General features: G+C 42.3%; 3 protein-coding genes across 3 annotated transcripts; 2 read left to right on the top strand and 1 right to left on the bottom strand.

Annotated features, from left to right (window-relative positions):
- Positions 1 to 247: 247 nt before the first annotated feature.
- LOC115564486 (actin-binding protein IPP) lies at positions 248 to 1,634 on the top strand. The gene is made up of 2 exons (XM_030388831.2): positions 248 to 399; positions 458 to 1,634. The coding sequence occupies exons 1-2, from the start codon at positions 338 to 340 to the stop codon at positions 1,599 to 1,601; spliced, it is 1,206 nt and encodes a 401-aa protein (XP_030244691.1). The 5' UTR covers positions 248 to 337; the 3' UTR covers positions 1,602 to 1,634.
- A 14,216-nt stretch (positions 1,635 to 15,850) lies between these two features.
- Positions 15,851 to 20,406, bottom strand: LOC115564485 (uncharacterized). The gene is made up of 4 exons (XM_030388830.2): positions 19,411 to 20,406; positions 19,003 to 19,065; positions 18,763 to 18,925; positions 15,851 to 18,686 (listed from the first exon to the last, which is right to left on the bottom strand). The coding sequence occupies exons 1-4, from the start codon at positions 19,479 to 19,481 to the stop codon at positions 16,113 to 16,115; spliced, it is 2,871 nt and encodes a 956-aa protein (XP_030244690.2). The 5' UTR covers positions 19,482 to 20,406; the 3' UTR covers positions 15,851 to 16,112.
- Positions 20,407 to 23,208: 2,802 nt separating this feature from the next.
- On the top strand, positions 23,209 to 24,820 carry LOC115564484 (dynein regulatory complex protein 9). The gene is given in 2 exon segments (XM_030388829.2): positions 23,209 to 23,686; positions 23,689 to 24,820. Coding segments are annotated over 2 exon segments (1,110 nt in total). The 5' UTR covers positions 23,209 to 23,385; the 3' UTR covers positions 24,498 to 24,820.
- Positions 24,821 to 27,790: the final 2,970 nt, after the last annotated feature.

Genomic DNA, 27,790 nt, shown 5'->3' with positions numbered 1-27,790 from the left:
CATGGGGCTGCCTGCACAGATAATCGCTCCGACTTCCATTCAAACTAAGCCCTTGAGCTGACACAGAGGCTGGCACTCAAAACGAATAACGAACGAGAGATTTGAAGTCTTGTAGCTGCGGCAGAGGCTCTCCAAGTGCAGTCAAAGTGTAGTTAGCCCGGCTCTATTTGCCAGCCGCAAATAAAGCTGTTAATAGCACAAATGTTGTGTTAAGTAGGCAGCAACACCTGGGCTACTTTGAAACAGTTTATATGTTGTTTGACGTGAGCATTGATTTTTATTATTCTGTGTAGTGAATCAACTAAATCAAATAGCAACGAAAATTCTTTGTGATACAATGGACACGACGAAGATGAGCACTGCCGAACAAATGCGAAAAGAATTGATGGATCAAGGGATGTACGTACACTCGGCACAAAACACGAGACTCTTCAAACCCAACCACACTTATTTACAGCGCCCCAGCAATGATATCACTTATGCTTGAAGACAGCCCAGAGTCTATAGATGAGGTTCAGTTCAAACCAATGCCAATTGAATTCAGAGACGAGCCTATTCCGTGCCATCTAATATGCGATCAAGCCAAGCTGATGGCTGAGATAGCCAACATTGTGCAGAATCGCATTCTCACTGACGTCCAGGTGGTGGTGCACGGTACCCCATTTGACTGCCACTTGGCCGTGCTGCATATAGGGTCGGACTACTTTAAGCAGTTTCCCTCAACAAACAAGATCGTTATCGACGAGCCCGATGTGACGGTGCTAAGCTTCGAAAAGATCTACGAGTGGATGATCAACTCGAATTTTGAGGTCGACTACGAGAACTGCTTAGAGCTGTACCTTGCAGTACGCTTTCTGCAAATTCCCCGCTTAATAGAGCTCATGTGGATCTTTTTCGAGAGTACCGAGAATATTAGCGAGGGCCGCGCCTTCCAGCTATATGTAAGGGCCATTCCCTATTCGATTGAGAACTTGCAAGCCCTGATGCTGACTCGGCTGAACCGATTCTTTCTGACGGCTGTGACGACACAGGAGTACATAAACCTGACGGCCGAACAGGTCTATGCAGTGCTCACAATCAGTGCCCTCGCTGTCAACTCCGAGATGGAGGTATTCATGAGCGTCTTTCGCTGGATGATGTACGACTGGGCGGAACGCAAGAAACACTCGCACTTTCTAATGCAGACCGTAAGATTCAATTTGATGCCAGCCTGGTATATACTCTCGCTGAAGACGAAGCCAAAAAAGCGCGAGCTAGCAGAGCTCCTCGACGACCCCATAATGCAGGACACTCTCGATGCGGCACTGTCCTACACGGTGACACAGCACTTCATTACCAAAGACTCCCCATTGACGAAGCCGCTGGAATTGAACACCGAGCATCAGCGCGAATGGATCATCGATTGTTATGCACGTCACCATCATCTCTACAATTGCCCCAATTGGGTGTACCTGGACTACAAAGTGTTCGATTCCTATATGGAGGAGATCATCAAGTCTAGAAAGGAGCATTTTAAGGACTTAAAGCTTTTTAAGCCTTCGAATTTCGCGCCCTGCTGCCGGGAACTGGTTGAAAATTGCGAAACTCTTTTAGAGATTTGAGTTTGATTAACATTTTACCGTCTCGCCAATCGATTTGCCTGTTTGTTTTGGGTGGGTGGGGCGTGTCAACACCCTGGGGCACAGTGTAATTGCCACTATTAATTCTACGCGGACTGAGCAGCCGCTTCAGCTGCATTTCCAACTTCAGCTTTACATGCCCATTGAGCGTTTCTAATTGGCTCAGTAGCCGCCATTTACGATATTAATTGTCAACGTTTATGAACTAAGTGTTGCGACCTCGATGTGTGTGTGTGTGTGTGAGTGTGTGTGTGCGGAAATTGGTGCTCGTGTGTTTATGTGTGTTAAACACTCGCACTACACTTATATTCCGGTGTTTGCCAACGGTAATCAAAAGCACGAAAAAATTCAAATAAATAAACAGCAATAGCAGCAGTCAAAATGATAGTCAACTGATACCCTAGACTCAACAACAAGAGCACTTCAACTTAATGTAAGCAGAGTTAGTAAAGTTCTATTCAGAATAGTTCTATTCATTCTATTCTATTCAGCTTCCGGGTAAGCTATTCTATATTCCAAGTAAATTAATTCATTTGCCTCAAATTAATATACTTGTCAATATATACAACTTTTAACCTTAACAGGGTATTGAACAACTCTTGTGCACATGTTCCCAAACAAATTTGGGAATTATTACACATTTTAAATTTTATTTATTTATTTTTTTATATATTACTACACAGAAGAGTTGAACGTGCAGTGCAAATATTTTTATTTCCTTATAAACAACTAATTTTTTGTCTTTCAAGTGGCAAATGTAAATATAGAAGCAAATATTGACGTGAAAAAAAATATACCAGAAATTATCAGAAGAAGTATCTACTATATCTACTACTAAATCAGTTGCTGAAACAAACATTATATAAAATAAAATAACTGATTTACATAGTAATACTATTTAAATAATATAATAAATATATGCAAATATCAAAGAACCCTTGCTTTATATATATAGAGATTTATACATATTTATTTATTTTTATTTATTTTTATTTATTTTTTTTTTTTTTTTTTTGCTGTTGTTAGCCTGTGCAGTTCAATAACTTAAGGCGTATAAATCACGTAAAAGCAATACGGTCAATTGCCACTGGTTGAATTTTATAAAATACGTTTTCGATGATAAAGTTCACAATAAATGCGTTTCCATTCATTGATTGTTTTACGCAACGGCTCAAAGAAAACCCCATATACATGTGTATGTAATGCATACCATTTCGGTTTTATTTCATATTATTTAATTGTCTGCAGTTAAGCCGACAACGATAAATCAATGCCTGAACAATCGCTGGCAAATAATCAACGATTTTTAAATGTATTTTTACACACTTTCGGGGACAATCAGAGACTTAGCTGCGCATAAAGTTGCAAAAAGACACGCCTTTGATGCCGCACATAATGATTGATGAATGCAATTAAAAGTGGGCAAGCAAAGGCGCAATAATGAGCGACTGCAGGAGGCGTCTCTGACAATCAGACTTGAGCACTTTGTTAGCAAAAGAAATGAAAATTAACGATAAAATGCAGTACAAAAGCTGCTCGACTGTCAGCAACGACTGCTGCAGCCCGAATTTAGCAAACGAGCCAACTGTTTAATACCCTATTCAATGGCAGACTCTCAGCTATGCGAGCTAACGTCACAAAAGCGAATTCAATTTGGTTGCTTATTGTCATCTATTACCGACAACAAATGCGATAATCCTATTGTGGTTGTTGGCTCCCTTTAATTGGAATCTCCCCACCCGCCCTCACACGCACTGCCACACTAACACTCTCACACACACACATGCGAAAACTCTAGCTAACAGCGACAAACAAAAGCGGCTTTACTTTTCATGTTTTGCGGCGAGTGCGTTTTGAGGCGCCATTACTCACTGCTCGCCGAATGGCATAACGGTGCTTGTGGAGCTGCCCACCCCCGTCCCCCACGGCATCCGATGGGATAAACTATCAGCTGGCATTTCGCATGCCACGAAAAGTTTCCAACCATTGTTTCAGTTGTCAAACAAGCGTTGTCAAAAAGTTTTCGCCCGCCTCGCCAGCCGCAAATTAGGTGGCGCAGCTTAAAGGCCACACTTAAAGCCTGATTAGCTAATTGACCATTTCGCATGGAACTCGAAACAGGAGTCTGTCGTTTCGCTTTGCTACAGCTGCAATGCGATACCCAGCAAAGAGCTGCTCATACCTTTAGCCTAACGATGGGCTAGTTCGCGTCGCCTTTAAAGAGAATATTAATAATAACTGCACGCAGCTTCGGCTGGCTTAGTTTCTGGGACAGTGTCGACCGCAGCTACAAGTCTGAATAATTCGCTTATTGCAATTAAAAGCAATTATGCTTCGTTGTCCCAAAAACCACAAACTCATTAGCTTGGTGCACCAAAACCACAATGCAGCATTGCTTAACCACAGAAACAACAAATACCTGCACAGCAGCAACTAAGCTACCCCCAAATACAAACACACACACACACACATAGACGCAGACGCAGATTGCAGGCACTCTCATATACTATCACAGTAATTGTGTGTGTGTGTGTGTGTGTGAACTGTATTTACATATTTGGGATTTAAACTGGGCTACCATTGAATTCTAAAGCTCTATCGTCTTTCAAATTGCAAAACTTGAGCCACTTTCATGCTAAGCAATTTTTTGGCCGCATCCTTTTTGACATGTGTGTGAAGTGCTTTCTCCCCATTGTCCTATTGTCCATTGTCCATTGCCCGCTGCCCATTGGCCATTGGCCATTGGCCATTGGCCCGCAACGGGTGGTTGAGGTGGGTAAAATGTTTGTTTAGAAGGTTTTATGCATATGTCGGACATGTGAGAAATTCCATTAGGAAGTTTTCTTTGTTTGCATAACATTTGCATCTCCAACAGAAAATAAAATTATTTATTTGTGGCCAAAATGGGTCGCTTTCACTCACAGCACTCACAGATTCAACATCTAGAATTTTATTATTATTATTATTATTATTATTTTGTAATGGATTTGAGTGTTTGCAAAGCCATGGCAAAGAATAAATCATTTGCATAAAATCGATTATGCCATCTCAACCGTATCAAATGAATACCAAAAAAAAAAAAAAAAAAGAAAGTAAAATAAGAGAAACGTGAAGTAAAATAAATACAAATATAGATCAGAGTTTACCTCACACGAATTGTGGAAGCATTGCTTCTATCTATTCTATCCATATATGATCGCCAAATTCATATATATATTTGTATATACATATATGTATGTATGTATGCATATAATCATTAGAAATTCACTTTACTTTGCATCAAGATTATTGCTACTATTATTATTAGTAAGGCTTTAAGAATGTTTAATATTTATAATCTGAACCCATTGAAAATGGGAAATCAGGGTATATTGGTTTTGTTGAAATGTATGTAAGAGACAGATGGAGGCGTGGCAGACTCCATTAAGTACATATGTATATATTCTAGATCAAGGCGACGAGCGGAGTCCATTTAGCCCTGTCCGTCTGTCCGATCTGAAAGTTAAATAAATATACCATCCACCGAGTGTCGTATCATTCAGCTTCTGTCATGCAGTCTCATCGCATTTAGCTCTTGCCATAAATTCGTTAGAAGACCTCAATTAAAAGCATTTATATTTCTGTGAATCATATGATTATGTTTTCTATTTCGTGAGCAATGAGGATAAATTGTTCTATAGGCTTCATTTATTCAGTCTTTGGCATTGATGTACCTTACACCGAGTCTTGTAGCATTCAGCTTTTGTCATGCAGCTGTCCTAACTCAAGTTGAAGAGAGAAGAGTGGAGCTATACTTTTTTAATGAGAGAGCAAAGTATGATCAAGATTTCCACAAGCTTAGTTAATGCACCTTCAGTGATTCTCGTAGCATTCAGCTTTTGTCATGGACCTGCCCTAATTCAAGTTTCCTGTTTTGTTGGTACATTCACGAGATGATCAGATGTGCATAAGGCTACGCCCTATATTTAGCGAGCATATTCTATCAATATCTTCACCAGTTTTTCATACTGCACCTATCGATTGTCCTTCATTCAGCTTCTGTCATGCAGCATCAATCGCATTTATCTAACTGCCATAAAATTTCGTTAGACGAACTAAATAAAAACATTAATAGTTTCTGTGCATCATTTGATATGTTTTTCTATTTCGTCAGCAATGAGGCATATTTTCATATTTTCATCTTTAGCATGTGATGTCCTTACACCCGGTCTTGTAGCATTCAGCTTTTGTCATGCAGCAGCCCTAACTCAAGTTGAAGAGAGAAGAGTTGGCGAACTTTCTGAGGCATTTATGGAGCTATACTTTTTTAATGGGAGAGCAAATTATGATCAGATCAAGATTTCTACAAATTTTATGAATAAACCTTTCAGCGAGTGTCGTAGCATTCAGCTTTTGTCATGCACCTGCCCTTATTCAAGTTTCATGTTTTGTTTTTGGTACATTCACTAGAAGAGTTGAGCATAAGGCTATGCCTTTTATTTAGCGAGCATATTCTTATCAATATTTCCACAAGTTTCATACATGTACCATCGATCGAGTGTCATATCATTCAGCTTTTGTCATGCAGTCTCAGAGTACTGCTATAAATTTGCTAGAAGACCTCAATTTAAAGCATTTATATTTCTGCGAATCATATGATTATGTTTTCTATTTCGTGAGCAATGAGGATAAACTGTTCTACAGGCTTCATATTATTCAGTCTTTGGCATTGATGTACCTTACACCGAGTCTTGTAGCATTCAGCTTTTGTCATGCAGCTGCCCTAACTCAAGTTGAAGAGAGAAGAGTTGGCGGTCTTTCAGAGGCATTTATGGAGCTATACTGTTTTAATGAGCGAGCAAAGTATGATCAAGAATTCCACAAGCTTAGTTAATGCACCTTCAGTGAGTCTCGTAGCATTCAGCTTTTGTCATGCAGCTGCCATAACTCAAATTTCAAACAAACATGATCAATATTTCCACATGTGCATCGAAGTAGATAAATAAAAATTAATGGAAATCGATACATAGTAACCGAAATCGTAGTAAACTCACACTGCAGCCTATGCAGCCCATGAGTGTTTATACGAGTGTGTGTGTTTCTTATATGAAAGACGCAAGGAATTATTCCTCGTAGGGCTCAGGGGATTTCGTAGTCGAGCAGTCTTAACTAGAGCTTTCTTACTTGTTTTGTTTTATCTTCTTTCATTGATTTCTATATGGGCAGTTCTAAAAAACCCCAAGGCCTACTGCTTTGTGATTTGCACATGTAAATAACATTTCATATATTTATATTTTTTGACTCTATTGAAAATAAATTAATTAGGAATGTCTTCGACAAAACAAATATGTTTCATATAAAGCTCTAAATTGAATCCAGAATGTAAACAAATTAACTTTATTTGTAGATACGTGACTTACAATTTGAAGCGCATTCACCAAAATGCCAAATATAATATGTAATGATGGAATTTGTAAATATCAATACCAAATGAACGTAGATAATTATAATGCCCGAATAACTCCGAGCGCATTTGTGCTATCTAAGCCTATTCGATGTGCATACACACACACACACACGCACACATACACGGATGTGTTTGGCTTTGGGCCACAGTTGGATTAATTATGTTTTATTGATTGACAGTCTCAGGAAAATGCAACTAATGAGAACTATCTACATATTAGGGCTCAGATGGGCGAGGCTGTGCTGTGCACATAAAGCCGAGTCAGATTGTGTTAAGAACTGTGTGATTGGGTTATCATAGGTCAGCGTAATGTGGACTTGTGCAAGCGAATCGGGTTACCGAACTGTGGGCGAGGTCGAAGTGGCCTGCTGAGCCTCGTTTGTGGCGAAAAATAGATGCGTAATTTGATTATGCACACAGACGTCAAAGTTATTTATATTTAATTTCTTAAGCAAGCAAGGTTAATTAATTACTAAACAACTTTAAGCTGAGAGCCGCAGACAGACGAACGGGCGGATTGCTCAGTCTGTCAGCAGTTGAGCGCTGCATGCTGGAGTGCCATGAAATTACAATAACTTAAGAACTTTCGGTTCAGCTCACTTAAGAGCTCACTCAATGAGCAAGGACTGCAGCAGCCGGACAACGACTGGCGGCAGGAGCAGCTACTGGCAAGACGCTAAACTTCAAAGCATTAATGGAAACTTAAGATGGCTGTAAATTTAACAACAGCAGCAGCAAGCAGCAGCAGCAGCAACAAGCATGTCAAATTTAAATGGCGATGCCAAAGGAGAATGCATGTCCCAGCACTGGAGATGGCTACAATGCCACAGCTCGTCTGCCAAATGCAAATGCAAATGCAAAAGACAAATAAAGAGAGAGAGAGAGAGCGAGCAATAAGAGCAAAAACTAAAACAAAGGCAAGCATGCATTTGGTTTGGATGCCAAGCAACGCTAAGCAAAGCGCAACAGTGGAGCAAGCAAAGCACAGCGAGTCGCGATTTGAGTGGGATTTCAATTTCAATTTCGCCTCTGTTGGCATTGCTAATGAAGCATCAGTAGAACCACCGCCGCGGCGGTTGCACAAAGCGTTGCCTCGCAAGTAAATGTCAAACAGCAAATGCGCTGCTCGCATTGAGAAACTTTTGGCGGCCACAACAAGCGGCAAGATGCATCCACTAGATACAATATACCCAAGTCTGATTTGCCTTGGCTGTCGGCCACATTTAGCAGCGTCTGCGGCTGCCACGAGATACGAGGGATATGCAGCAGGCAAAAATGAAATTGCTTGCAATAAATATCAAATTAAATAGAAATTTGCAGCGCCACACAACTGCGAGTGGCGAGTGGCGCGTGGAAAGTGGAGAGTGGAGAACGGAGAGTGGAGAGAAAAAATGCAAATCTCTGCTAATTCTTATAAATTATTGAATAAGAAAAAGTCAAATGATTCATTTTTAAGCTCCACCCTTCATCACTAAAGCTCAGCTGGCAGCAGCAGCAACAGCAGCAGCAGCAGAAAAAATGACCCTGGCCAGTAGCAGGAGCAGCAGCAGGAGTAGCGCCATAAAACCAAGAAAAAGCCATGAAAAAAATAGAAAAGAGAGAACATTTCCGGATAAGCAGAGACAGACAGTAGGGCGAATGCGGTAAGAGGAGCAATGCAGCCAAGCAAGCGAAGCTGTGAGCTGTAAGCCGTGATGTGTGTGTGTGTGTGTGAGCATGAACGTGTGCGTGGGTGCTAATGAAATTCTAGTGTAATTTAAATATAAACAGCGAGTTAAATTATTTAGGCACATGGCCCAAGCCAAGCTAAATCGAGTCTTAAATAAATTTCTAGGCAAAATTGTCTCTGCCAAATACCGATTTGCATGTCTAAAGGCCAATACGAACTATGTATAGATGCAAGGCATTTCAGCGTAGGCTTAAGTTTGTGTCAAACTGCAGTCCGAGAGGCGTACCGCTGTGCTCTCAAAGGGTGCAGTTTGCGTAAAGTACAAAGCAGGGTCACACACAAAAAAAAAAAAAAAAAAAAAAAAAAAAAAAAAAAAGAACCCAAAGAAATCCCGAGAGCTGCACAAACAGCCAGCGCCTGGCAGGACGAGCGAGCTTTGAACGCATGCACAAGGCAGTTTATTCATGATTTCACATATTTCGTCACGCCCCCCCGCCCTTTGTCAGATGAATTCTCGATCTCTGGCGCTGGCCCCAGTTCTCTCTGGATGGCCGTCTTTGTTGTGCATTAGTCAACTGTTCGCCAGTTCGTTGCTTGCGCAAAAAATATTGCCTTAGAGTTTGTGCAAACGTGGCATGTGCATACGCACACACACACCAACACACCCACACACACACACACACACACACACCCACACACACGCACGCACACATCCACCACACATGCATGCATAGAGGCAATGGCGAATGCTTTCTACATGATTTCTCTGGCGCGTGTTTTTGTTGTGCCCTGCTGCTTTGCAGTAATATTTTGTGCCCCACTACACCCGCACGCCCCCTCGCCCCCACGCCCCAACGAGCCATCCATTCTCCTCTTTCCCTTGCGCTACTTTTGCGAAGTTGCGTTTTATGGTTTTAACATGTTTACTTTAATATTGTGAATTTGTCTTCTCGGCGTTACCGTGACATATGTAGCTGGCGAACCGAACTCAGGCCACTTACGATGCATTATATATACACTATATACATAGAAGGCTTGAAGGCAAGATAACACTTATAGAGTCGAACTAAATATAAATATATTTAGACTTTTAAAATTTGTAGACTGAAGCTCTAATATGATGTAGTTTATATCGATTTGACAGGGCATAATTACGATATTTATTTTCAGTTCCCTTAAACATTTTAATAACATATCATATCAATCATATAAAGCAAATATACTTTTTTCATTTATTTTAGATTTAATTTAAATTTTTCTTGTAGTTCACATAACATTCCACATAACAAACATGTTGAATGGCTAATTGTTAAATTTAGAAAACTTGTCTATCGATTGCCTTGGGCCTACACCAACTAATAAATTGATTGTGAATTGGCAGAGCTAAAAAGAAATGGATTCTGATATCCGCAATAACACTTAGCCACATGCCAAGCGTTGGCGGCATTCGCTTTAAGGCCGATGAAAATATCAATAGTCCTAGAGCTTGAGAGAGCTCACCTTTCGGCTGCTTGGCAGCGATGCGTAATCAATGCTTTCAAAAGCCTTTTCAATTCGTGGCTCGGCTTTTGTTTTGTTGAAATCAAGTGCGGCAAATTGCGCAGTCCAAATCCGTTGATATGGCCGTCCCAAGGTGGGCGTGTCTGTGGGCGTATCTGTGCGCTCGTCGATTGAGCCTGTGGGCAACTCCGTAAAGTGCTGCGTGGGTGCCTATCACTGGAGGCCACAAAGGATATTTCACTAATGCCCGAATAATCTCAGCTCAAAACTTAAACAATAACCCAGATCTCTGGGCATGGCATGTATTTAATTATAATATTAATAATGTAACTATTTAGTGACGTCATATGTGCTGGCTGTTCACCTGCTGATAAGGTGTCAATGGAGCAAGAGGATAATGTAGAATGGTTGCGCTCAGAATGGCGTAGAACAATGGCTCCTGTTTAGCTAAGGATCAACCATGCATCGCTGGCAGCAACCAAGGCAGCTGATATATGATTAGTGCAGGCGAACTGCATGTGGATAATGAGCAGCTTATTAAACTTAATACCTATTTGAAAATCCTATCAAGATCTCAGCGCTATACAATTTAATTAGATGGCTCAGAGCTCTCACGTTCAATTTATTGAGCTTCAGTTTGTGTCTGTTATACTTGAAAGTTGAATTCAAATAGTTTTCACTGTATTGTTATTACAGTTAAATTTAGTAAATTTATTTATTTTGAATGTTTAGACAGATTGCAAGACATGTAATAAAATAAATATATAAATAAAAAATTAATAATAATAATACTTAAACCTACTCATACTTAAGTTTTTAACAGATAAAATTTCGTTTTTAAAAAAAATAATAAAATTTTTTTTCTGTCTATCCCTATATTTATATCTTAAAAGTAAACTTATACGCATTCATATGAGACATGCACTTTCATATACACTGTACATAGTGCAATTTTTCGAACCATACAATTTGTAGGTTTTAAAGTTTCTTTCTGTTCTGGACTCCCCTTTTACATATTCATTGGCAGCCGGGCCAAGTGCCTTCCATTTGCGACTGCTTGACTCTGTCTGTAATTCACTTGAGCAATTAGTTTGCTTGATATTGAAATTTTCAGGCAAGCTCGTACGTTTTCCTGTCTTGTGAATTTATGCTTGTGAGGGTTTTATGCTGCAACTGATGTTTGTGTTCACAGACCAAATTACAGCGCCACTTCAGAAATATTATGATGATTATTTGCCCTGTTTGCCATCGCTGTAAAACACTCATACGTGCTTGCTGCTCTTAAACAGAATCACGTTAGAATTTACTGGCAGTCGCAGTAGCTGAACCGAAGCTTATATGCACTACGGCTTAAATACTGTAGCTCTAATGATTGGGCTGATAAAGAGAAGAGATTGTTAAATTTGAAGAATAAGTTTGCTTGAGATTAAAGCATTCTCTTCTGATTGAATTTTGATGGGCTTGAGGTATCACAGCTAAGCTGACGTGACACACCTCCAACAGCACTCGCACTGCTAAAAGTCAAATGGACTAATAGCTAACTATGTTGGGTTGGCTGCGTTTATCGAGCGATTGCCAACGACAGGCACTGTCAGAGCCAAATCGAGCAGCAGCTGTGTGAATGCTCTGAGGCACTTTGGCATTCATATGCATATCGCTGGCAGCTCCACTCAACGTCAAGCAAGTGGCCAGGCGACTACGTGACAATGTCGAGCCCATCGAGTGTCGCGCAAACTTTGGCGCCTCGAACTTGTCGCACATGTGTTGCCTAGACAGCACACGGCAGCCACGATGTTTACTGTATGCTACATGCTGCATGCTACATGCTACATGGTATATGGTATATGGCACGGAGCACTGTTGACTTCATCTAGTCGGGGTCCTTCTGCCACCGTATCTGCCAAAGCTAGTATAAATATTTAAACAATAATAAGTTGGCGGAAAAACGCAGAAAACTTCCACTGTTCCACTGTTAGCCTGCTCCGGCAGGGGGGGCAGGGGGAGAAAGTAGCGAAAACTTTTGTTATGTTTTCACCGTGAAAGTGGCACGAACTGAATGTAGCTGGCTTGAGCTGTCGAGGCGCTGTGAGCGTTCACTAATCGAGGCTAGGGTTGGAGCAGGTAAATTGTGTATACGCCGAGTATGACGCATATACGCTCTGTCTGCGATATATCGCATTTCATGTTTTCAATTAGTGTTAATGTCAGAGCAAACATTGAACTCGGCACGGTCTATGAGCCAGGGCTGACCCAATAGAGTCAACGATATACTAGCTATAAATATATCATATCAATCATGATTACAAATAAATTGTTTATATGAGAAAGAGAGATGATTCTATATATAATGATTCCTCCTAAAGTCTGTCTAATTGAGTAGTTCGTCTCGGCATATGTATCGTATAAGATTCCATGTAGCGCATGTGAATGACTTGCAGTACTGAGGAAAGCCAGAGAAAAAGGGTTACAGCTATACAGCAGCGACTGTGTAAATATTGTCATAGTCTGTTGACACCCCCAAACGAGGCGCGGCCCTGTAAGCCATTTGCATAAATGTCAATCATACGCCGCGTGTACCACAAATGTTGCTCCCAGTAGTGCCTATTTAGGAAGCCAAAACTACACGAGCATATGCGAATGTACATTTTTCTGGTACTCTCACACCACTTACGTCCCTCTCAGGCGAGCAAGTACAAGGAACACGGCACGGCATTGTGACTTGCGCTACTCGATTTGCGTTTTATTTCAAAATTGAATTTCAGCACTGATTATGTATATGTATTTTGCTTTTCTTTCTCTTTTCTTTTATTTTATTTTATTTTTTTCGGTTCTCGGTACTCGTGTTGCCAGCTCTTTCTCACTCGTTTGCGCTTGCTCTTCCTGTCTCTTATTTGGTTGCTCGGGGTGCATAAATAAGCAGCACTCAATTATTCGTGTTGTGGCTGAAGCTATACTCGTAATCCTTTATCCTTGTACCTGCGACGTGCTGATTTGATTTGCTTTGCAATTTATTGTTGAAACATGCCACACTCGCTCGCTCGCTCGCGCTCTCTCTCTCTACCTTCTTCCATATAACTCATCTATATGATATATTCCGTCTGATAAATGCTTTATAAGCTTTATGTTTATGCTAATACTCAGCAGAAATCAATTTTAGACCCGCCGCGCGACTTTAAGCGTTCGGCTCAAATTTCAAAAAGCGTCTGTTGCGATACTTATTGCTGTGCATGTAAATCGAGTACGAAATATACTCAAATTGTTCGCATTTGTTGTCTTTGGGTCGAATTTCATACCTTTGGCCTGCCAATAGCTGGCGTGCACATATTTTGCCTGTAAAGAAATTTTTCATTTGATGCGAAACGACGCTGGGAATTCTCATTTGACTAAGAGCATTTAATTGTGACCCACTTCATTTTTATTTGCGATTCGCCTTTGAGGCTCCCCGTTGTAGCATTTAATTTCAAATTTTTCAATAAAAAAAGCGTTCACTCGAAACCTTTTAGCGCTCTACTCATTGTTGCCCCTGGGCCCAACAACCAGTTATAAATGTTCAGCTCATTAGGAATGAATGAAACAAAAAAAGACGAAAATTCTTTTGAAAGCTTAAATAGAGATTTATTTAAGTATGCGCTCAAGCTGTGCCTAGCTCTCGTGCATTAAATCTAATTTTTTTGCTTGTCTTTTCAATGCAACTGCTGGATAATTGACTATATTATTTGAAATTTTATTGAAATAATAAGAAAAAAATATATTTCCTGGAAATTAATAAAAGTTTTTAATAATGGTTGGAGTGCACTGAATTTCACAGCAAGTAAGTATAATGAAAACATACATGTATAAAACGCCATGAAGCTCATCGCAAAAAACATTGAATAAGCTTTAAAAAAATGTAGCCAGCAATAAAAGAGCCGAGAAAATTCAATGAGAATAATAAAACCAACGGCAGTTTTATCACATCCATATTTAAATTTGATGGGAAAAGTGTCAACAACAGCCAGCAGTCAGTTGCCAGAGTTAATCGAAAATCAGAATAGAATCGAAACTTGTTTCTTTGTGATGCTTATCGACTATGTAAATTTATATATATATTATATAAATATAGATAAATTAATATAATAATAGATATAATAGATAAATTATATAAATAATAGATATATATACCTACCATGTAGTGCTTCAGTACATTTTCTGTACGGTTATGGAAGTAAAATATGTAAAAAGAAAAATTTATTTTTAAAATTTAGTATTATTGGTAAATTAAATAATTATATTTTATTTTATTTTATTTTTTTTTTTATTATTATCATTATTTTATTATTTTTTTGGCTTATTATTAAGAAATGATTTTTAAGAGTTGTGCTGGCCTCTTTCTCTTTCTCCTTCTCTCCCCTTTTCTTTTCATGTCACTCTGTGTTTCTCTCTCTCACTCAACCTATCTCTTTCACTGTCTCTCTCACACTCTCTGACTCACTCACCCTCTTTTTCTCTCACCCTTATCTCTCTCTCTTCCTGTCTTCTTCTCTCTCCCTCACTTACCCTCCCCCGCTTCCTCCCTCACACACTCTTTAGTATTAAATTAATGTGGGATATCTGCAATTTATTGATCTTAACGTATTAAAATATGCATATTTAATTTTCTCTCAAGTAATTGTTATATTGTTTTTTTGCCTGAACGTAACTGCAGCTGCAACTTTAGCCAGCTCACCTCCTAGCCTAGCATCAGAAAAAGGTGAAATGTGCATCGCGTGCTGCTATTCGATTGCTGCACTTAATTAGCATCGTTGCCAACGGGATATGTTGGTCAGCCAATTGACTCTCTGACAGGCAATCAACCCATTTCAGTGACAATTGCACTTTGGCTTATTATGCAACCTGAAAATGCAATATTGTAATGTACACATTCGAGCATTGTATATATGTATGTGTGTATATACTTAACCATGGTCAATTGTCCAAGTCAAGAATCAACAATATATATATAGTATATATTTATTTTCATATATATACACGTATATAAATACCAAACTGCACCGCAGGCTGAACTCTTATGAAATTAAAAAATTGAGTCCTTTTGTCCATTCAAACGGTTATATAAAAGTTGTTAACGATTCTGATTTCTGAATGCATGCCATGATTTTTAATTAATTATCCGCGTAAAAATCATTTAAGATTGCAGCCTCAAATAACTCGCATTTAATATTTTAAAAATCTGCATCAGTTTTACGTAAATTTTCTTTATGCTACATACTGCTGAGAAAGTCATATGTATCATTTAATTTATAATTAAGCTAAGCCTATTATTAGGCAGAATATTTATCAACGAAAATACTTCCAATAGAAATTCCAGAAGTTTATTTAGATTTTTTGAGCAACCTTTTATTATTATCTTTGATTTTGTTGTGAGAAAAATCTTAGAGCTCTCAACATTTAACTGAATTTATATAAAAGCGAATAACGTAAATTAATTGTTTATATTTTACTTTAATAGTTTATATTCTAGAAATATATTAAATGTAACAATTTTATATCAATTTATTCCATTAAAACTCTTCTCTTAAGTATTGAAGAATATCATGATAAAGAGACAAATCAATTCAAACCGTAAACTTAATCAAGTTCATAATATTCATGTTTAGCTGTGTGTGTTTTCGTTTCTTTGTGAAAAGTATGCAGATAAAGTAAGCTAGACAAGACTCATACATATATATTCTCGATGCTCAAGTCAAAGTTTCGAATTATGCATTGTGCGCGAAGTGGGAAATGCTGTGGACAGAAATTGAATGCGATACCATTGAATGGATGACCACTGTGTGGAATGGCCCGTCCATTGGTTAACCTAAATGGCAGCAAATTAGAACTGAAGTGTTTGGCGCTTGTTCTAATTCTTCGCCTCGCTGCCCGTTGAAAAATCGAAGTCGCTTTCGCTGCCGACGCCAGTCGCGCTGGCCGCCGCTCCCGCGGGTGCTGTGGCGCTCGGGCTGGGGCTGGGGTTGGAGCTGCCAGCGATTCCGGGTGGCTCCTGGACTGGTTTCGCGCTTGAGCTATCATCCGTTTCGCTGCTGTCAACGAAATTAACGCGCTTCTTCTTCTTCTGCTGCTGCTGCTGCTGCTGATGCGCATCATTAGGCATCGCTTGTTTGTCTGTCGACGCGAGTATCGATGTGGGTTTCGCGGGCTTGGCGGTGCTGCCGGCCGCCGCTGGTGAGTGAATGGCCTCGGGCTTTGCATCAGTCCCGTCGGATGGCGCGGCCTGCTCCACTTCCTGTGGTGCGACCAGCTCCGCTGCTGTGCCATTGCTATTGTCAGCCGTCGGATAGGCGACTTGCTCTTGTTCCTGATGCTCTTCCTGTTGCTGTTGCTGTTGCTGCTGTTGCTGTTGCTGCTGCTGCTGCTGTTCGGCATAGTAATCATAATTTGCCGCTGCTGCATCATAGTCCTGGCCCGCGTAGCTGCCATCCGGGGCATACTGAGCTGCATTGGGATCGGCCATGTACTGGCCGGTGGCCTCATCGTATATGTAGCCCGGGTACTGGGCATTGGGATCATAGCCGGCTGCATATTGCGAGGCATCGTAGTTGCTGTAATCCATGCCGGAGTACTCTTGCTGCGCTGTGGCCGCAGCCGCCTCTGCCTCGGCCTCGGCTGATGCGTTTGCTGCATCCGCTGCATATTGCTGATAGTCTGTGGGATTTCCGATTTCACTGTACAGTGGCTCGGCCGCAACGCCTGCCGGCTGCTGCAACTGTTGCCGCTGCTGCTGCTGCGGAGTCGACTCAATGCTGGCGTAACTGGGCTCACCCGGATCCACATAGCTATTGGCATCATACTGTCCGTAGGCAGTTTGGTCTGCTCGCAGCTGCTGTTCCGACAACTGTTGTGTATCCATGGCACTCACCTGCTCATCCCCATGCTGCTGCTGCTGCTGCTGCTGCTGCTGATGTTGTTCCTGCTGGTGTGGCTGTGGCAGCGATGCGTTGCTTACCAAATTCTCCACTAATCCCGGTGTCGATGCTGCTGTTGCTGCCGCCGCCGCTGCCGTTGCCGTTGCTGCTGCTGCTCCTGCTCTGGCTGATATCGCAGTGGTTGTTGCCGTCAAACGTTCACCGTAAATGGCATTTTCAATATTCTCAATCGACACTCCGGGCTTAGCGAATGGCTCATTGGCTGCCGGTGGCGACAATTGATTACCTCGTGCTAGCTGCTCATCAACCGCAGCCGCTGCCTTCTCCAGAGCAGCACGGCTGGCTTTGACTTCGTCAAGCAAATCGCTGCTGATGCCGCCAACGAGGCCGCCAATGGCGCCATCGCCTCCAACTGTTTTCATTTTGCCAGCACGCACGCTTAGATCCGCTCTGTCTTCGTACTGGTCCTTTGGCCGTGTCATTGTTGCTATTGGAGCTGCCGTTGGTTGCCAGGGCTCATCGATTTTCAGCTCACCGAAGTAAGCATCGAAATCGCGTTGCTGTTGTTGCTGCTGTTGCTGCTGCTGGTGTTGCTGTGGTTTCTGTTGTTGCCCGTTCGCCTCATTATAGCCAACGACACTTGGCGATTTTTCATGCTCGCCTTTAGTCACGCGTGAATTTGGCCAAGCATCCAGCTCCTGCTTCTGCTCCTGCTCCAGCTCCTGCTGACTGCCCCTACGCAACTGCGCCGACACTTGCGGTCGACCGCCAGCGTCATCGACGCCAGCGCCAACGACAGCTGCAGCTGGCAGCTCAGTCTCCACTGCCGTCATTGGCAATTTATCAAATGTCAACGAGGATGTTGCCAACGTCGAGGATGTGCTGCTCAGCTCCCGTGCGCTCATATCTTTCACTGAGCATGGAGTTGATATCGTCGCCGTCGTCGTCGTTATTGTTGCTGCTGTCGCTGTCGTTGTCGTCGTCGTCGTCATTGCTGCTGTTTTTGCTGGCGTTGCTCTGTCAACGCCGCCACCTCGAGATTCATCGACTGCTAGGGCGGCCGCATCAAAGTGCGTCATTCGCTCCGGTAAATCGGCATTTTCATTGTCCAGGGCACGCAATGTGGCACGCAGGTCGAACAGATTGGATGTGGCAAGCGGCTGGCCCACGCCCAAACCCAGGCCCACAGCGCCATAGCCAGCACCTGCGCCGCCATACAGGTCTGGGTAGGGCACATAAACGCCGGGCTGTGGCGTCACCTGCGAAGTTAATAACATACCAGCTTGAGTGTGCGTCGACGTCGGCGCCTGCGTCGCAAAGGCCCATTGCTGTGGCCCCGCAGTCGTCAGGGGATACATCAGTGGCTGGCTCTGATTTGCAATGGAAGCTGCTGCAGCATTAGCAGCTGGACCCGACACGGCCGCCGCCTGGGGCTGGGGTTGTATGAGGACAGGAATCGTCATCGCGCCACCTCCTGGCGCGGCTGTCTGTTGTATGCAGCGTCGTGTTTGGCTTTGAACCAATTTGGCAAAGTACATTTGGTACTGCAGCTGCATGTGGACAAACAGATGCACATGGCATTAGTATACGGCGGAGGGTGACTTTTCAATTGCACCTGTGACGCACCTTCATCATTTTAAGTCTCTCGCTGCGCTGCGACATGACAGCCGTCTGCTCATCGATGCGCTCCAGCATCTGCACCAGCTTTTTGTTTCGTTCGTTGCGTAGCGTCTGCTCCTCGAGGAACTCCTGGTATTTCTGGCGTGTCTTCTGTCGTATGCCTTTCTCGCTGGAGCACACGAGAATGGATGGCGTTATAAATGAGTTTTTGGACTCGTTGGCATAGCAAAAACCAATTTTACTCACATCTCACTGCGCTTTTGCAGAACCTTTTCTAGCTTATGCTCCAGCTGCTGGCGATTGTCCTCGCTGTGGCATCAGGCGAAAATGCAGTGGTTCGTCATGCATATAGGAATATAAAATATAATATAAATAAGAACTGTTTCTATATGTACGCAACTTTCAAGTTTTGCTTCACTTAACTCAAAGTTCAGCAAATAATTACAAATTAATGTAAGCTACAAGCAAAAAATTGCTAAGCTAAAAGCCAAGTTAAGTATTTTCTTGCTCATCCTCTGCCTGCAAAACTTATTGAATAATATTTCAGAGCAGAGCAGAGCAGGGCCAGGTTGCTTGCTTAAAGAGAGCTCGCCCAAATCACATTTACTTCAGCAGGTTGCACTTATATTTAATTATAAGACGTGCTCCACAAACCTGCGACGCAGCTTCTCCTGCAGCAGCTCCACTTGCAGCTTGTAGTTCTCCAGCTCCGCCTGCGGATACATCTCGCTGCTGCACTGGGTCTATTCGCGCTCGCACTCACCGTCCGACTGTCGACGGCAGCCGGTACTCTGCTATGTTGACACAGTTAGCGTGGCACCGCGGGCCCAGCACCAAATACAATAAATGAGGCATTGAGAGTTATTTTTAAAGCAACTTTATTGAATGGCCGCATAAAGGTGCAAGCGTATGTGTGTGTCTGTGTGTGTGTGTGCGCGCTTGGCATTTGTTTATTGAGTACGGTCGTCATGGCTACCTCATTTCTTCAGTTCAGTTTTGTTCACTTTTTATATATTTTTGGTGGTTGCTTGGCATTGGCCCGGGCTACCAGCAGGAGGCAGGCGACAGGCGACAGTCGAGACTGCGGAGTGACCTGCCCTTATTGATTTTACTTTGGCCCCTTTTGGCTATGGCCACACAATGTGGCAGGCATTGAGAGCGGCCGCCTAACTTTCGATTTTGCCCGTGTTCCCATCTGGGGTGCGCATTAATTGCACGGCCAGCAAGTGGGTCAGTTTTTTAAGCACCTGTCTGGCTCGAGTGGTGAGAATCGTTGGGGCTGGCCAGAGCATTTGTCATGGCATTGCACGAGACCGCAGACTCCGCACTAAACTTTACCGATCCCTGTCCATACTCTAGGGTGGCTGACAAAAAACACATGTTGTTCTCACTCTCACGCTCACTCTCTCACTCCCGCTCCCACACTCACGCTCGCAGTTCTGGCGAGGCAACCAAGCGTGCGGCACCTGAATGTGAATTAATGGTAGCGTCTATCACTCGTTGGCCGCAGACAACGGCGCTCTGACATATTCACAGAGTCACCATCATGACCAGAGCCGCGACATCGCCAGTCGGTGCAGCAGAGAGACCCGACTCCTGCTCCTGCTCCTACTGCTGTTGCTGCTGCTGCTGCTGCTACCCCTAGTTCAGCGTGAGGTTGGCTTGGCTTTCGCTTGGCATCTGCCGTTGTCGTCACGGTGTCGTGGTTGCGGCTCGCAACATACAATTTTCGGTTATTTACACTGGCCAACATAAATGCGACGAGTTATGCGCGCATAAACAGAGTATGCTGCATGCAGTGTATGTGTGTGTTTGTGTGTGTGTGTGTGTCGATGGATAGCTTTTAAGGGTGGTTCAGCTTGTATTTAGTAGACACTAAAGATAGCTGGCTAAGAAATGTAGCCCGATATAGAAAATAAATTAAAGGAGCATTTATGTAAATATTTATTTTCATCAGACAAGTATTAACCTGATCTATAGTTCTAATATACAGAGATTTATAGCTCATAGATAAGAATCTAATAAGAATAAAAAACCCAAAAGACTGTCATTGGCTCAATTCAATCCATTTTATAATAGTAAAATATATAGACACAAAAATAAATAAATTATGGACTAATCATAATAGCAATACCAATAAAATATTACCGAAAATACATTATTAAAATATATATGTATAATATATATGTAAAAAAAAAAATGTATGCTGATTTAATATTTGAAATATAAATATATTTAAATAATAATAATAACATATAAAAAAAAATTAAATAAAGAAATAAAAATTTATGGTAGTAGATTAACATTTAATAATCATATTATTAATATTTTTAATATTTACAAATTAATATTTCTTTTTTAAAATATCACAAACCTCCCATTCTTAAATGCCTTATCCTTTGCAATTTATATGATCCTTGGTACCACATGTCCTATGTAAATATTTAAACAACATGCAACAACAAACACAATCGTAAGTCAAAGAAAAAAATTAAATAAATAAATAAAAATTTAAGACTATTAAAAGAATTCAAAGCCTTAGCTTGAAATTCCTATTTTTATTTGTAGTCTGGTCAGAGTGCTCCACAGCCACCTCCATGTGAATTCCTAGTTAAATGAATTGAAATATTACCTGTAAAGTCCTCGACTGAGGCATTCGCTCACATATTTATGTTGGAGCTTATGGCGAAATGAATTTAAAACAATTGAGTTGCCAAATAAAGTTGTTGCCAAGTAACAAAAGTACCAGCCACGCCTATGCTCCTCCACAAAGCTGATAAAAATATGAATGAGCGAATGAAAAGCCAAATATTGTATTTGCTGGAAAATTCTATTGACATGCAATCATCAGCTCAGAGACTGGGACTGGGCCGGCGCTTGATTGATTTTTAGCAGACACTTCAAACGAATTGTACTCTGAATTGTCGCGCAATATATTTATTATTGGCTTTGATCTGCAGCTCGCGATAAAATGCATTGGCCAAGTATTGAACAAATGGCAACTGGCCTCAATGGCTATGCACTTCGCTACCAAAGTATAAAAGAAACGGAATTCGCTGGGAAACTTTCTTGGCGAATCGAAAAGAAAATTGAATATTTGGCCAGAGCGAATTTATGTGTATGGCTTTATGCTGCAAATGCCACATTTTGTGGGACTATGCTGCTTGCAAGAGTCGCCCTCTCTCTCTCACACACACTCTTTCTCGCCTTCTCTCTGTGCGTGTGCGTGTGTGTATGTGTGTGTGTTGCCTGCTTATCAGTCGCTGCACAGCATACTTTTTGGCGCATTTAATTTCAGAAGAAGTGGCGACCTCGACGCCTTTTCCCGATTTGCAGTCAATGAAGCAGAAAACTGAAAACTTTTTCTTTGCACTCTATTAAAAATAATGGCCGCTGACAGCGGAGCCACTCGCCCAGCGCCAAGCGCCAAAGACGCCAAAGACGCCACATGCAGTTCCCATGTGTCGGTATGCCGCGGCGGCTCTGCTCTGTGCCAGCCTCACAGTGGCTCACAGTGGTTCGCAGTGGTTCACAGTGTGTGCGCGAGACAGCAGCTGCCATTATATAAATATGTATATGTATATATGTGTGTGTGTGTGTGTGTGTGTGTGTGTGTGTGTGTGTGTGTGTGTGTGTGTGTGTGTGTGTGTGTGTGTGTGTGTGTGTGTGTATGTGTGTGTACTTCTGGCAATTTCTCATAGCGCTCCATTCATAGAGCCTGCGCTGCCAATGACCACTCGCGACTGCCTTTCAAAGGGCCGCTGCTTGAACTGTGGTGCAAAAGTTCAACCACTAGATATTGATTGAATTTTCTCATTTTATATATAGTTAGGAATTGTGAATAATTTAAGTGCAGGCTTGACTGAAATATGTACAGAACCATTTAATTTTTAAATTGATATATTTATATTTTATATTAATTTAATAATTTAAGACAATATTTATTTGTATTTGCTTGATTTTCAGTGTAACAGTTAATCCCTAGGATATCAAATAGTCGCATATTCTCACCGATCTCCAGTCTGCGTTTGCTGTTTGCCCTTTCGCTGTTGACATGGTGGAAAAAGCTTCGCGCAGCTGTGCGCAGGTTTTGCGGTTAACGCGATAATTTAATTGTAATGCGGGTCTGCCACCTTGTGTGCCAATAACTTAAGTTGCAATCGGCGCAGGGCTTATTGGGCAGCAGGAGCTGGAGGTGGCTGGGAGCAGGGCATGTAGATTGTGCAAAGACGCAGAGGCTAGTTGGCTGGCTGAAGAAGTGAATGAACCCAAGAGGAACCGCCGCAATGGCTGGCAATGGCTGGCAATGGAGCAGCAGAGCTCGCGAGACAAAGATAAATTCCGAGACTGCTCATGCTCATGCTCATGCCTCTGCTGCTCCTGCTGCTGCTGCTGCTTGCTGTCCCATAAAGGCGCCAGCACGAGTTTGGCATTTTTGCACGTAGACGAACGACGACGGCGAATGCGTAGCGTACCCATTGGCGCTTGGCCAAGCAGAAGAGGACGGAGACAGTTGCATTACTTTCAGCCAAACAACAGTTGCCTTGGCAACCTCAAGCATGCGATATCGATAAAGTAGCCTGGGAGCCAAGCAGCCGCGCCTCACACGACCCGCTGCAGCCAGTCACAATGGAGGCCTTCGACGAGGAGCAGCAGGCTGAGTGGAGGCGCTTGATGCTGGCTGTCACCTATAAGGAGACCATTGATAAGCTGGTGCTGCAGCAGCGCTCGCAGCGCCTGAATATGCGAACGCCCCCGTCCCGGCTGCCCGCCTCCTTGCGCAGGCTGCGCAGCTCCTCCATTGGGCAGCAGGCGCTGCCTCAGCGCGTGCTGCTCACGGGCAAGCAGCTGCCGCGGCTGGAGTCCTTGCTGGGCGACACAGATCTGGATGACGTCCAGGTGGACGAGCGTGTGCTGGATGCCCTGAAATACTGAACGAGATTTGGACGCGCTTGCGCGCTTTTGTTATGGCCGCCAACGAGCAGCTGTTCATGACCCAGGAGGAGCTGGAGAGCGAAAAGCCCAGTCGCCTGGAGCTGGCGATTAGTGACCTGACCGGCAACAACAGCGAAGAGTCTGTGGCGATAAAGGAGCTGCAGCGCTCCAAGGACGAGCAGAAGCAGCTCAAGGCTGAGCTGGAGCAGCTGGAAATCGACGGGGCGGCCAAGCTGAAGGAGATGGAGGAACGCATCGCCGATGCCAAGTACAATCTGAAGTGCGTCTCGCGGGTCAACGACTTGGAGTTCAGCCTGGTCGAGCGCTGGGAGGCAGCGCGCGTGACCCAGGCCCAGATCTGGGGCGAGAATGCCGAGCGAGCCTACTTGCGGGACATACTCGACTACAAGCAGCGTCTGGCACGTGAGGAGCGCGTCGGCCAGGAGCTGAGCGCCTTTCGCAGTCGCGAGCTGGCCGACCTCAGGCAGCGCATTGAGCACTGGCAGCAGCGCTATGCCACTGAGATGCGACGCGTTGAGCGCGAGACAGAGGCCTGGCAGCTCCGCATCCTCGAGCAGAACAAGCTGCTAGCGCATCATCGCGAGCTGAACGCCCAGCACAGGCAGTTCGTTGCCGAGTATACGGCTCGGAAGGAGGAGGAGCAGCGGCTGCATGATCTGGAGGTGCATCGCATCGAGTGCGCCGTCAGGCTGCAGGCCTGGTGGCGCGGCACCATGGTGCGACGCGGCCTGGGTCCCTTCAAGAAGAAGCCGAAGCGCGGCAAGCGATCCAAGCCCAAGAAGTAGACAAATTAAATGCAATCCAATGGCACTTGAGCCCGCCGCCCTCGCCTTATGGAAATTCACTCGTGCCTTAAAACCAATTAAAAAGTTGGCTCGCTGCAGTTAACACGTTAGCGGTCAACGGCTTGCGTCAGCCTTAATGGCTTGCCGGCATTGTCAACAGCCTTGGCCATTGTTTACGCGCCGCTAATGGGCCAGCAGTCATCACAGTGCACTGCAGCTGCCACTGACAGCAGAAGGCAGCAGAGGCAGCAGCAGCGGCGGCAGAGGCTGCTGCAGCAGCTAAAGTTGAAGTTGGTATTAAAGATTCTTCTTGTATTTTTTGTGCTCTTATTATTTGAGCTTTTCCTCTTATTTTTCCCTCATATACATAGCCTGGGATGCATGGCGCCATCCAAGTGGTTTCCAGTAGCAACAATGGCCGGCTTGGCAGTCAGTTTGTTATTGTCGTTGCTTTTGCTTTCATTGTTTGCGCGCTGTTGGTGCAAGGCGATAAACAGCGACAATTTGCCCGCTGAATGGGTGCAACTTTCTCTCTGTCAGGCTCAGCAGAAGCGCAAGCGCAAGCACAACTTGCCACTGTATGTATGTATGTGTGTGTGTGTGCATTGTAATTTAAAATATAATTAATGGCCGTTGCCTTAATTTATTGAATTTGCATGGGCGCCGCGCACGTTGCCATTCCCTGTTTCACTCTGACCGTGCGGTGCGCCCTTCGCCCGGCCACCACACGGCCAGCCCGGCCGACTGCTAGCCTGGCTGTTATTGTTTGGCTTAATGCTCACTTTTGTTTTATTCCCTGGCACTCGCAACAACAATAACTACCCAATAATGACTGCCGCAAGTCCATTTTGTTGCAAGGCCTTTTGTCTATTTGCTGACGGCTGAATTAATGGAAGATGGCGTGAGAAGAATACAAAAATAAATATAAAATACAAAATGAAAATAAAAGCGAAATTGTGAAAGGCACAGGAAAAACCATTTTTATGCACACATCCATACGAAACGGCACGAACAGAAATTGTGAACGAATGTATGTATATTCCATATAGAACTAATTGTGACTAGCTTAAAGGGTTATGCATAGCTCCACATTAATCATGAGTTACTTGAATATGATGAGTCATTAAAATTCTAATGTAAAATATATATGAATAAATAAAATTAACAACGTGAATTTAAATCAAATCTGTAATTAGTTTATATGAATATTATTTGTGAACTCGATTATATTCATTTCTATTTACATAAATACAAGTATGCAATTTATGAAATAAATAAGAATAAATAATATTTATAGAGACAGAATTAGCATAAATTAAATTTTATAGCTAAAAATTGAGACAAATTTTATTGCCAGTAAATTTTAAATAATAATTGAGCATATTGAACTTTATACTGAAATTGACATTTACTTGGGACAGAGCTTTGCCATATATTTATATGTAAATCTGAACGTAACTAACTATAAATATTAACTATATATAATTATATGTATTTTTTTATTGATTTTTTTTTTTTCATATTTTTGTTTTTGTTAAGATTAGCTTACAATTAACTTTGAATAATTTCATAAATCTTTTGCAGATAGGGCTCATCTTAGAAGAAACACTCTGGGAACCACATGAAAACTATCTCTCTACTCTCTATTCCTAAGCTTGATGATTTCAACTGTTTAAGCATATCAAGAGTCTAATAAAAGCTACTTCTTGGGCAACTAACTATTCTGCTCTAAAATGTCCTTTATGCGCCTGTATATAAATGTTTAGCTTCTTGCAAGGCCAGCTTAAGCCTGTCGCTCACCCCTTAATCCGGGGATTAAATTCATAACTAGTTTGATGTGTAGCCCTCCCGCCCTCGTGCGCCCAAGTCGCCCAGTCACAGCCAGAGGCAACTAGTTGGCCAAGGGCTTGCTCTGGAGCTCGGCGCAGACTGTCGCATGCATTAGTTAAAACATACTAAAACGAACGTTTGCCGAAATCCTTTAAAAATGGCGGGCCCCACGAGCAAAGGGCCCCAAATAGGACCCACGAAAATTTACATTCAAATTAGGGTTAATGAGCAGTGAAATTGTTATTCAACTTCACTTGGCCGTTAGCCGCCTTAAAGGGAGCAGCACTTGGCCAGGTCTTGTTTTAAATAACCACGCAGTTTGCGACACGTTTTAGATATTTTCTAGTGGAAAAGGAAAAACGAAAAAACGAAAAAGATGGAAGATTACCAGAGACAGACAGACAGACAGAGAGAGAGAGAGCAGCAGCAGCAACATGCTGCTTGCAGGATATTCGGGCGCATAAATTAATTGAATATTGTGAATGCGCCACGTGCTCAGCCATTAATTTCTTGCACATTTTATTTGACAGCGTCGAGTAATATTTAAAATTTAATCAAGCACTTTAATTTGATTAACTACACACGTCTTTCAATATAAATTTATGGCCGCTCGACGCATAATCAGAGACCAGATCCACTGCACTGGCCAGCCGTAAAAAAGGGTTGCCCACCTAGCCAGCTCAGCCAGTTCAGCTCACACAATTTTTTAGTCTCGTCACAGCTTTCAACACTCCAGCGCCGTCATTTAAAATGCGTGCGTGACGCGACGCGACGCTCGGTGGCGGGGCAAGGCAGGGAGTGCTGATGCTTTGGCATCTAATAGCAACACGTACGCCTGATAAAATATTTTATTGGCTTTATATTATTTTAGCATTTAAAATTGGAGCCGTCGAGCCACTGCTCTGAGTTCAGACTTGAAAAATTGACAAATGGAAAATATATAGAGATATATGTATGTATGGGAATTTAATGAGCTTTTTTGTGACAAACCAATACATACACACTATGACAAAAGGCAGCTGCAGAGGATAGCAGCCAGAATTTGAATTTAAATTCTATATTATTTTTAACATTTTTAAATAATAATTTTTTTACTAAAAATAAATTTATAAAAATAGTATTCACAAATATTTGATATTTAAAAAAAAATGAAAAAAGAAGATTTATGGATTTTAACTGAAATGAAATTTAAACCGTTTTAAATTATTTTTAATATTTTAGCTAATATTTTCAATATTTTCAATGTAATTAAATAAATAAAAATACAATAAAATATTGAAGTTCACATAAAACCTGTACCATAAAAATGCAAATTCTCGATATAATTTGTTAATAAAAAATATTATAAAATTTGTTAGACCAGCGAGAAATCATCTATCAATAAATTTGTAATTTAAAGTTAGCTTGCAATCGAAGTTTCCCACACAAATTGAAAATTAAATATAAATAGTATTTCCAAAAAA

Source organism: Drosophila navojoa, chromosome 2, assembly GCF_054131105.1.
Source record: "Drosophila navojoa isolate 15081-1374.11 chromosome 2, UAZ_NAV_1.0, whole genome shotgun sequence".
NCBI lineage: Eukaryota > Metazoa > Arthropoda > Insecta > Diptera > Drosophilidae > Drosophila > Drosophila navojoa.
Note: the sequence above shows the minus strand (reverse complement) of the source record. Positions and strands in the feature narration are given on the sequence as shown.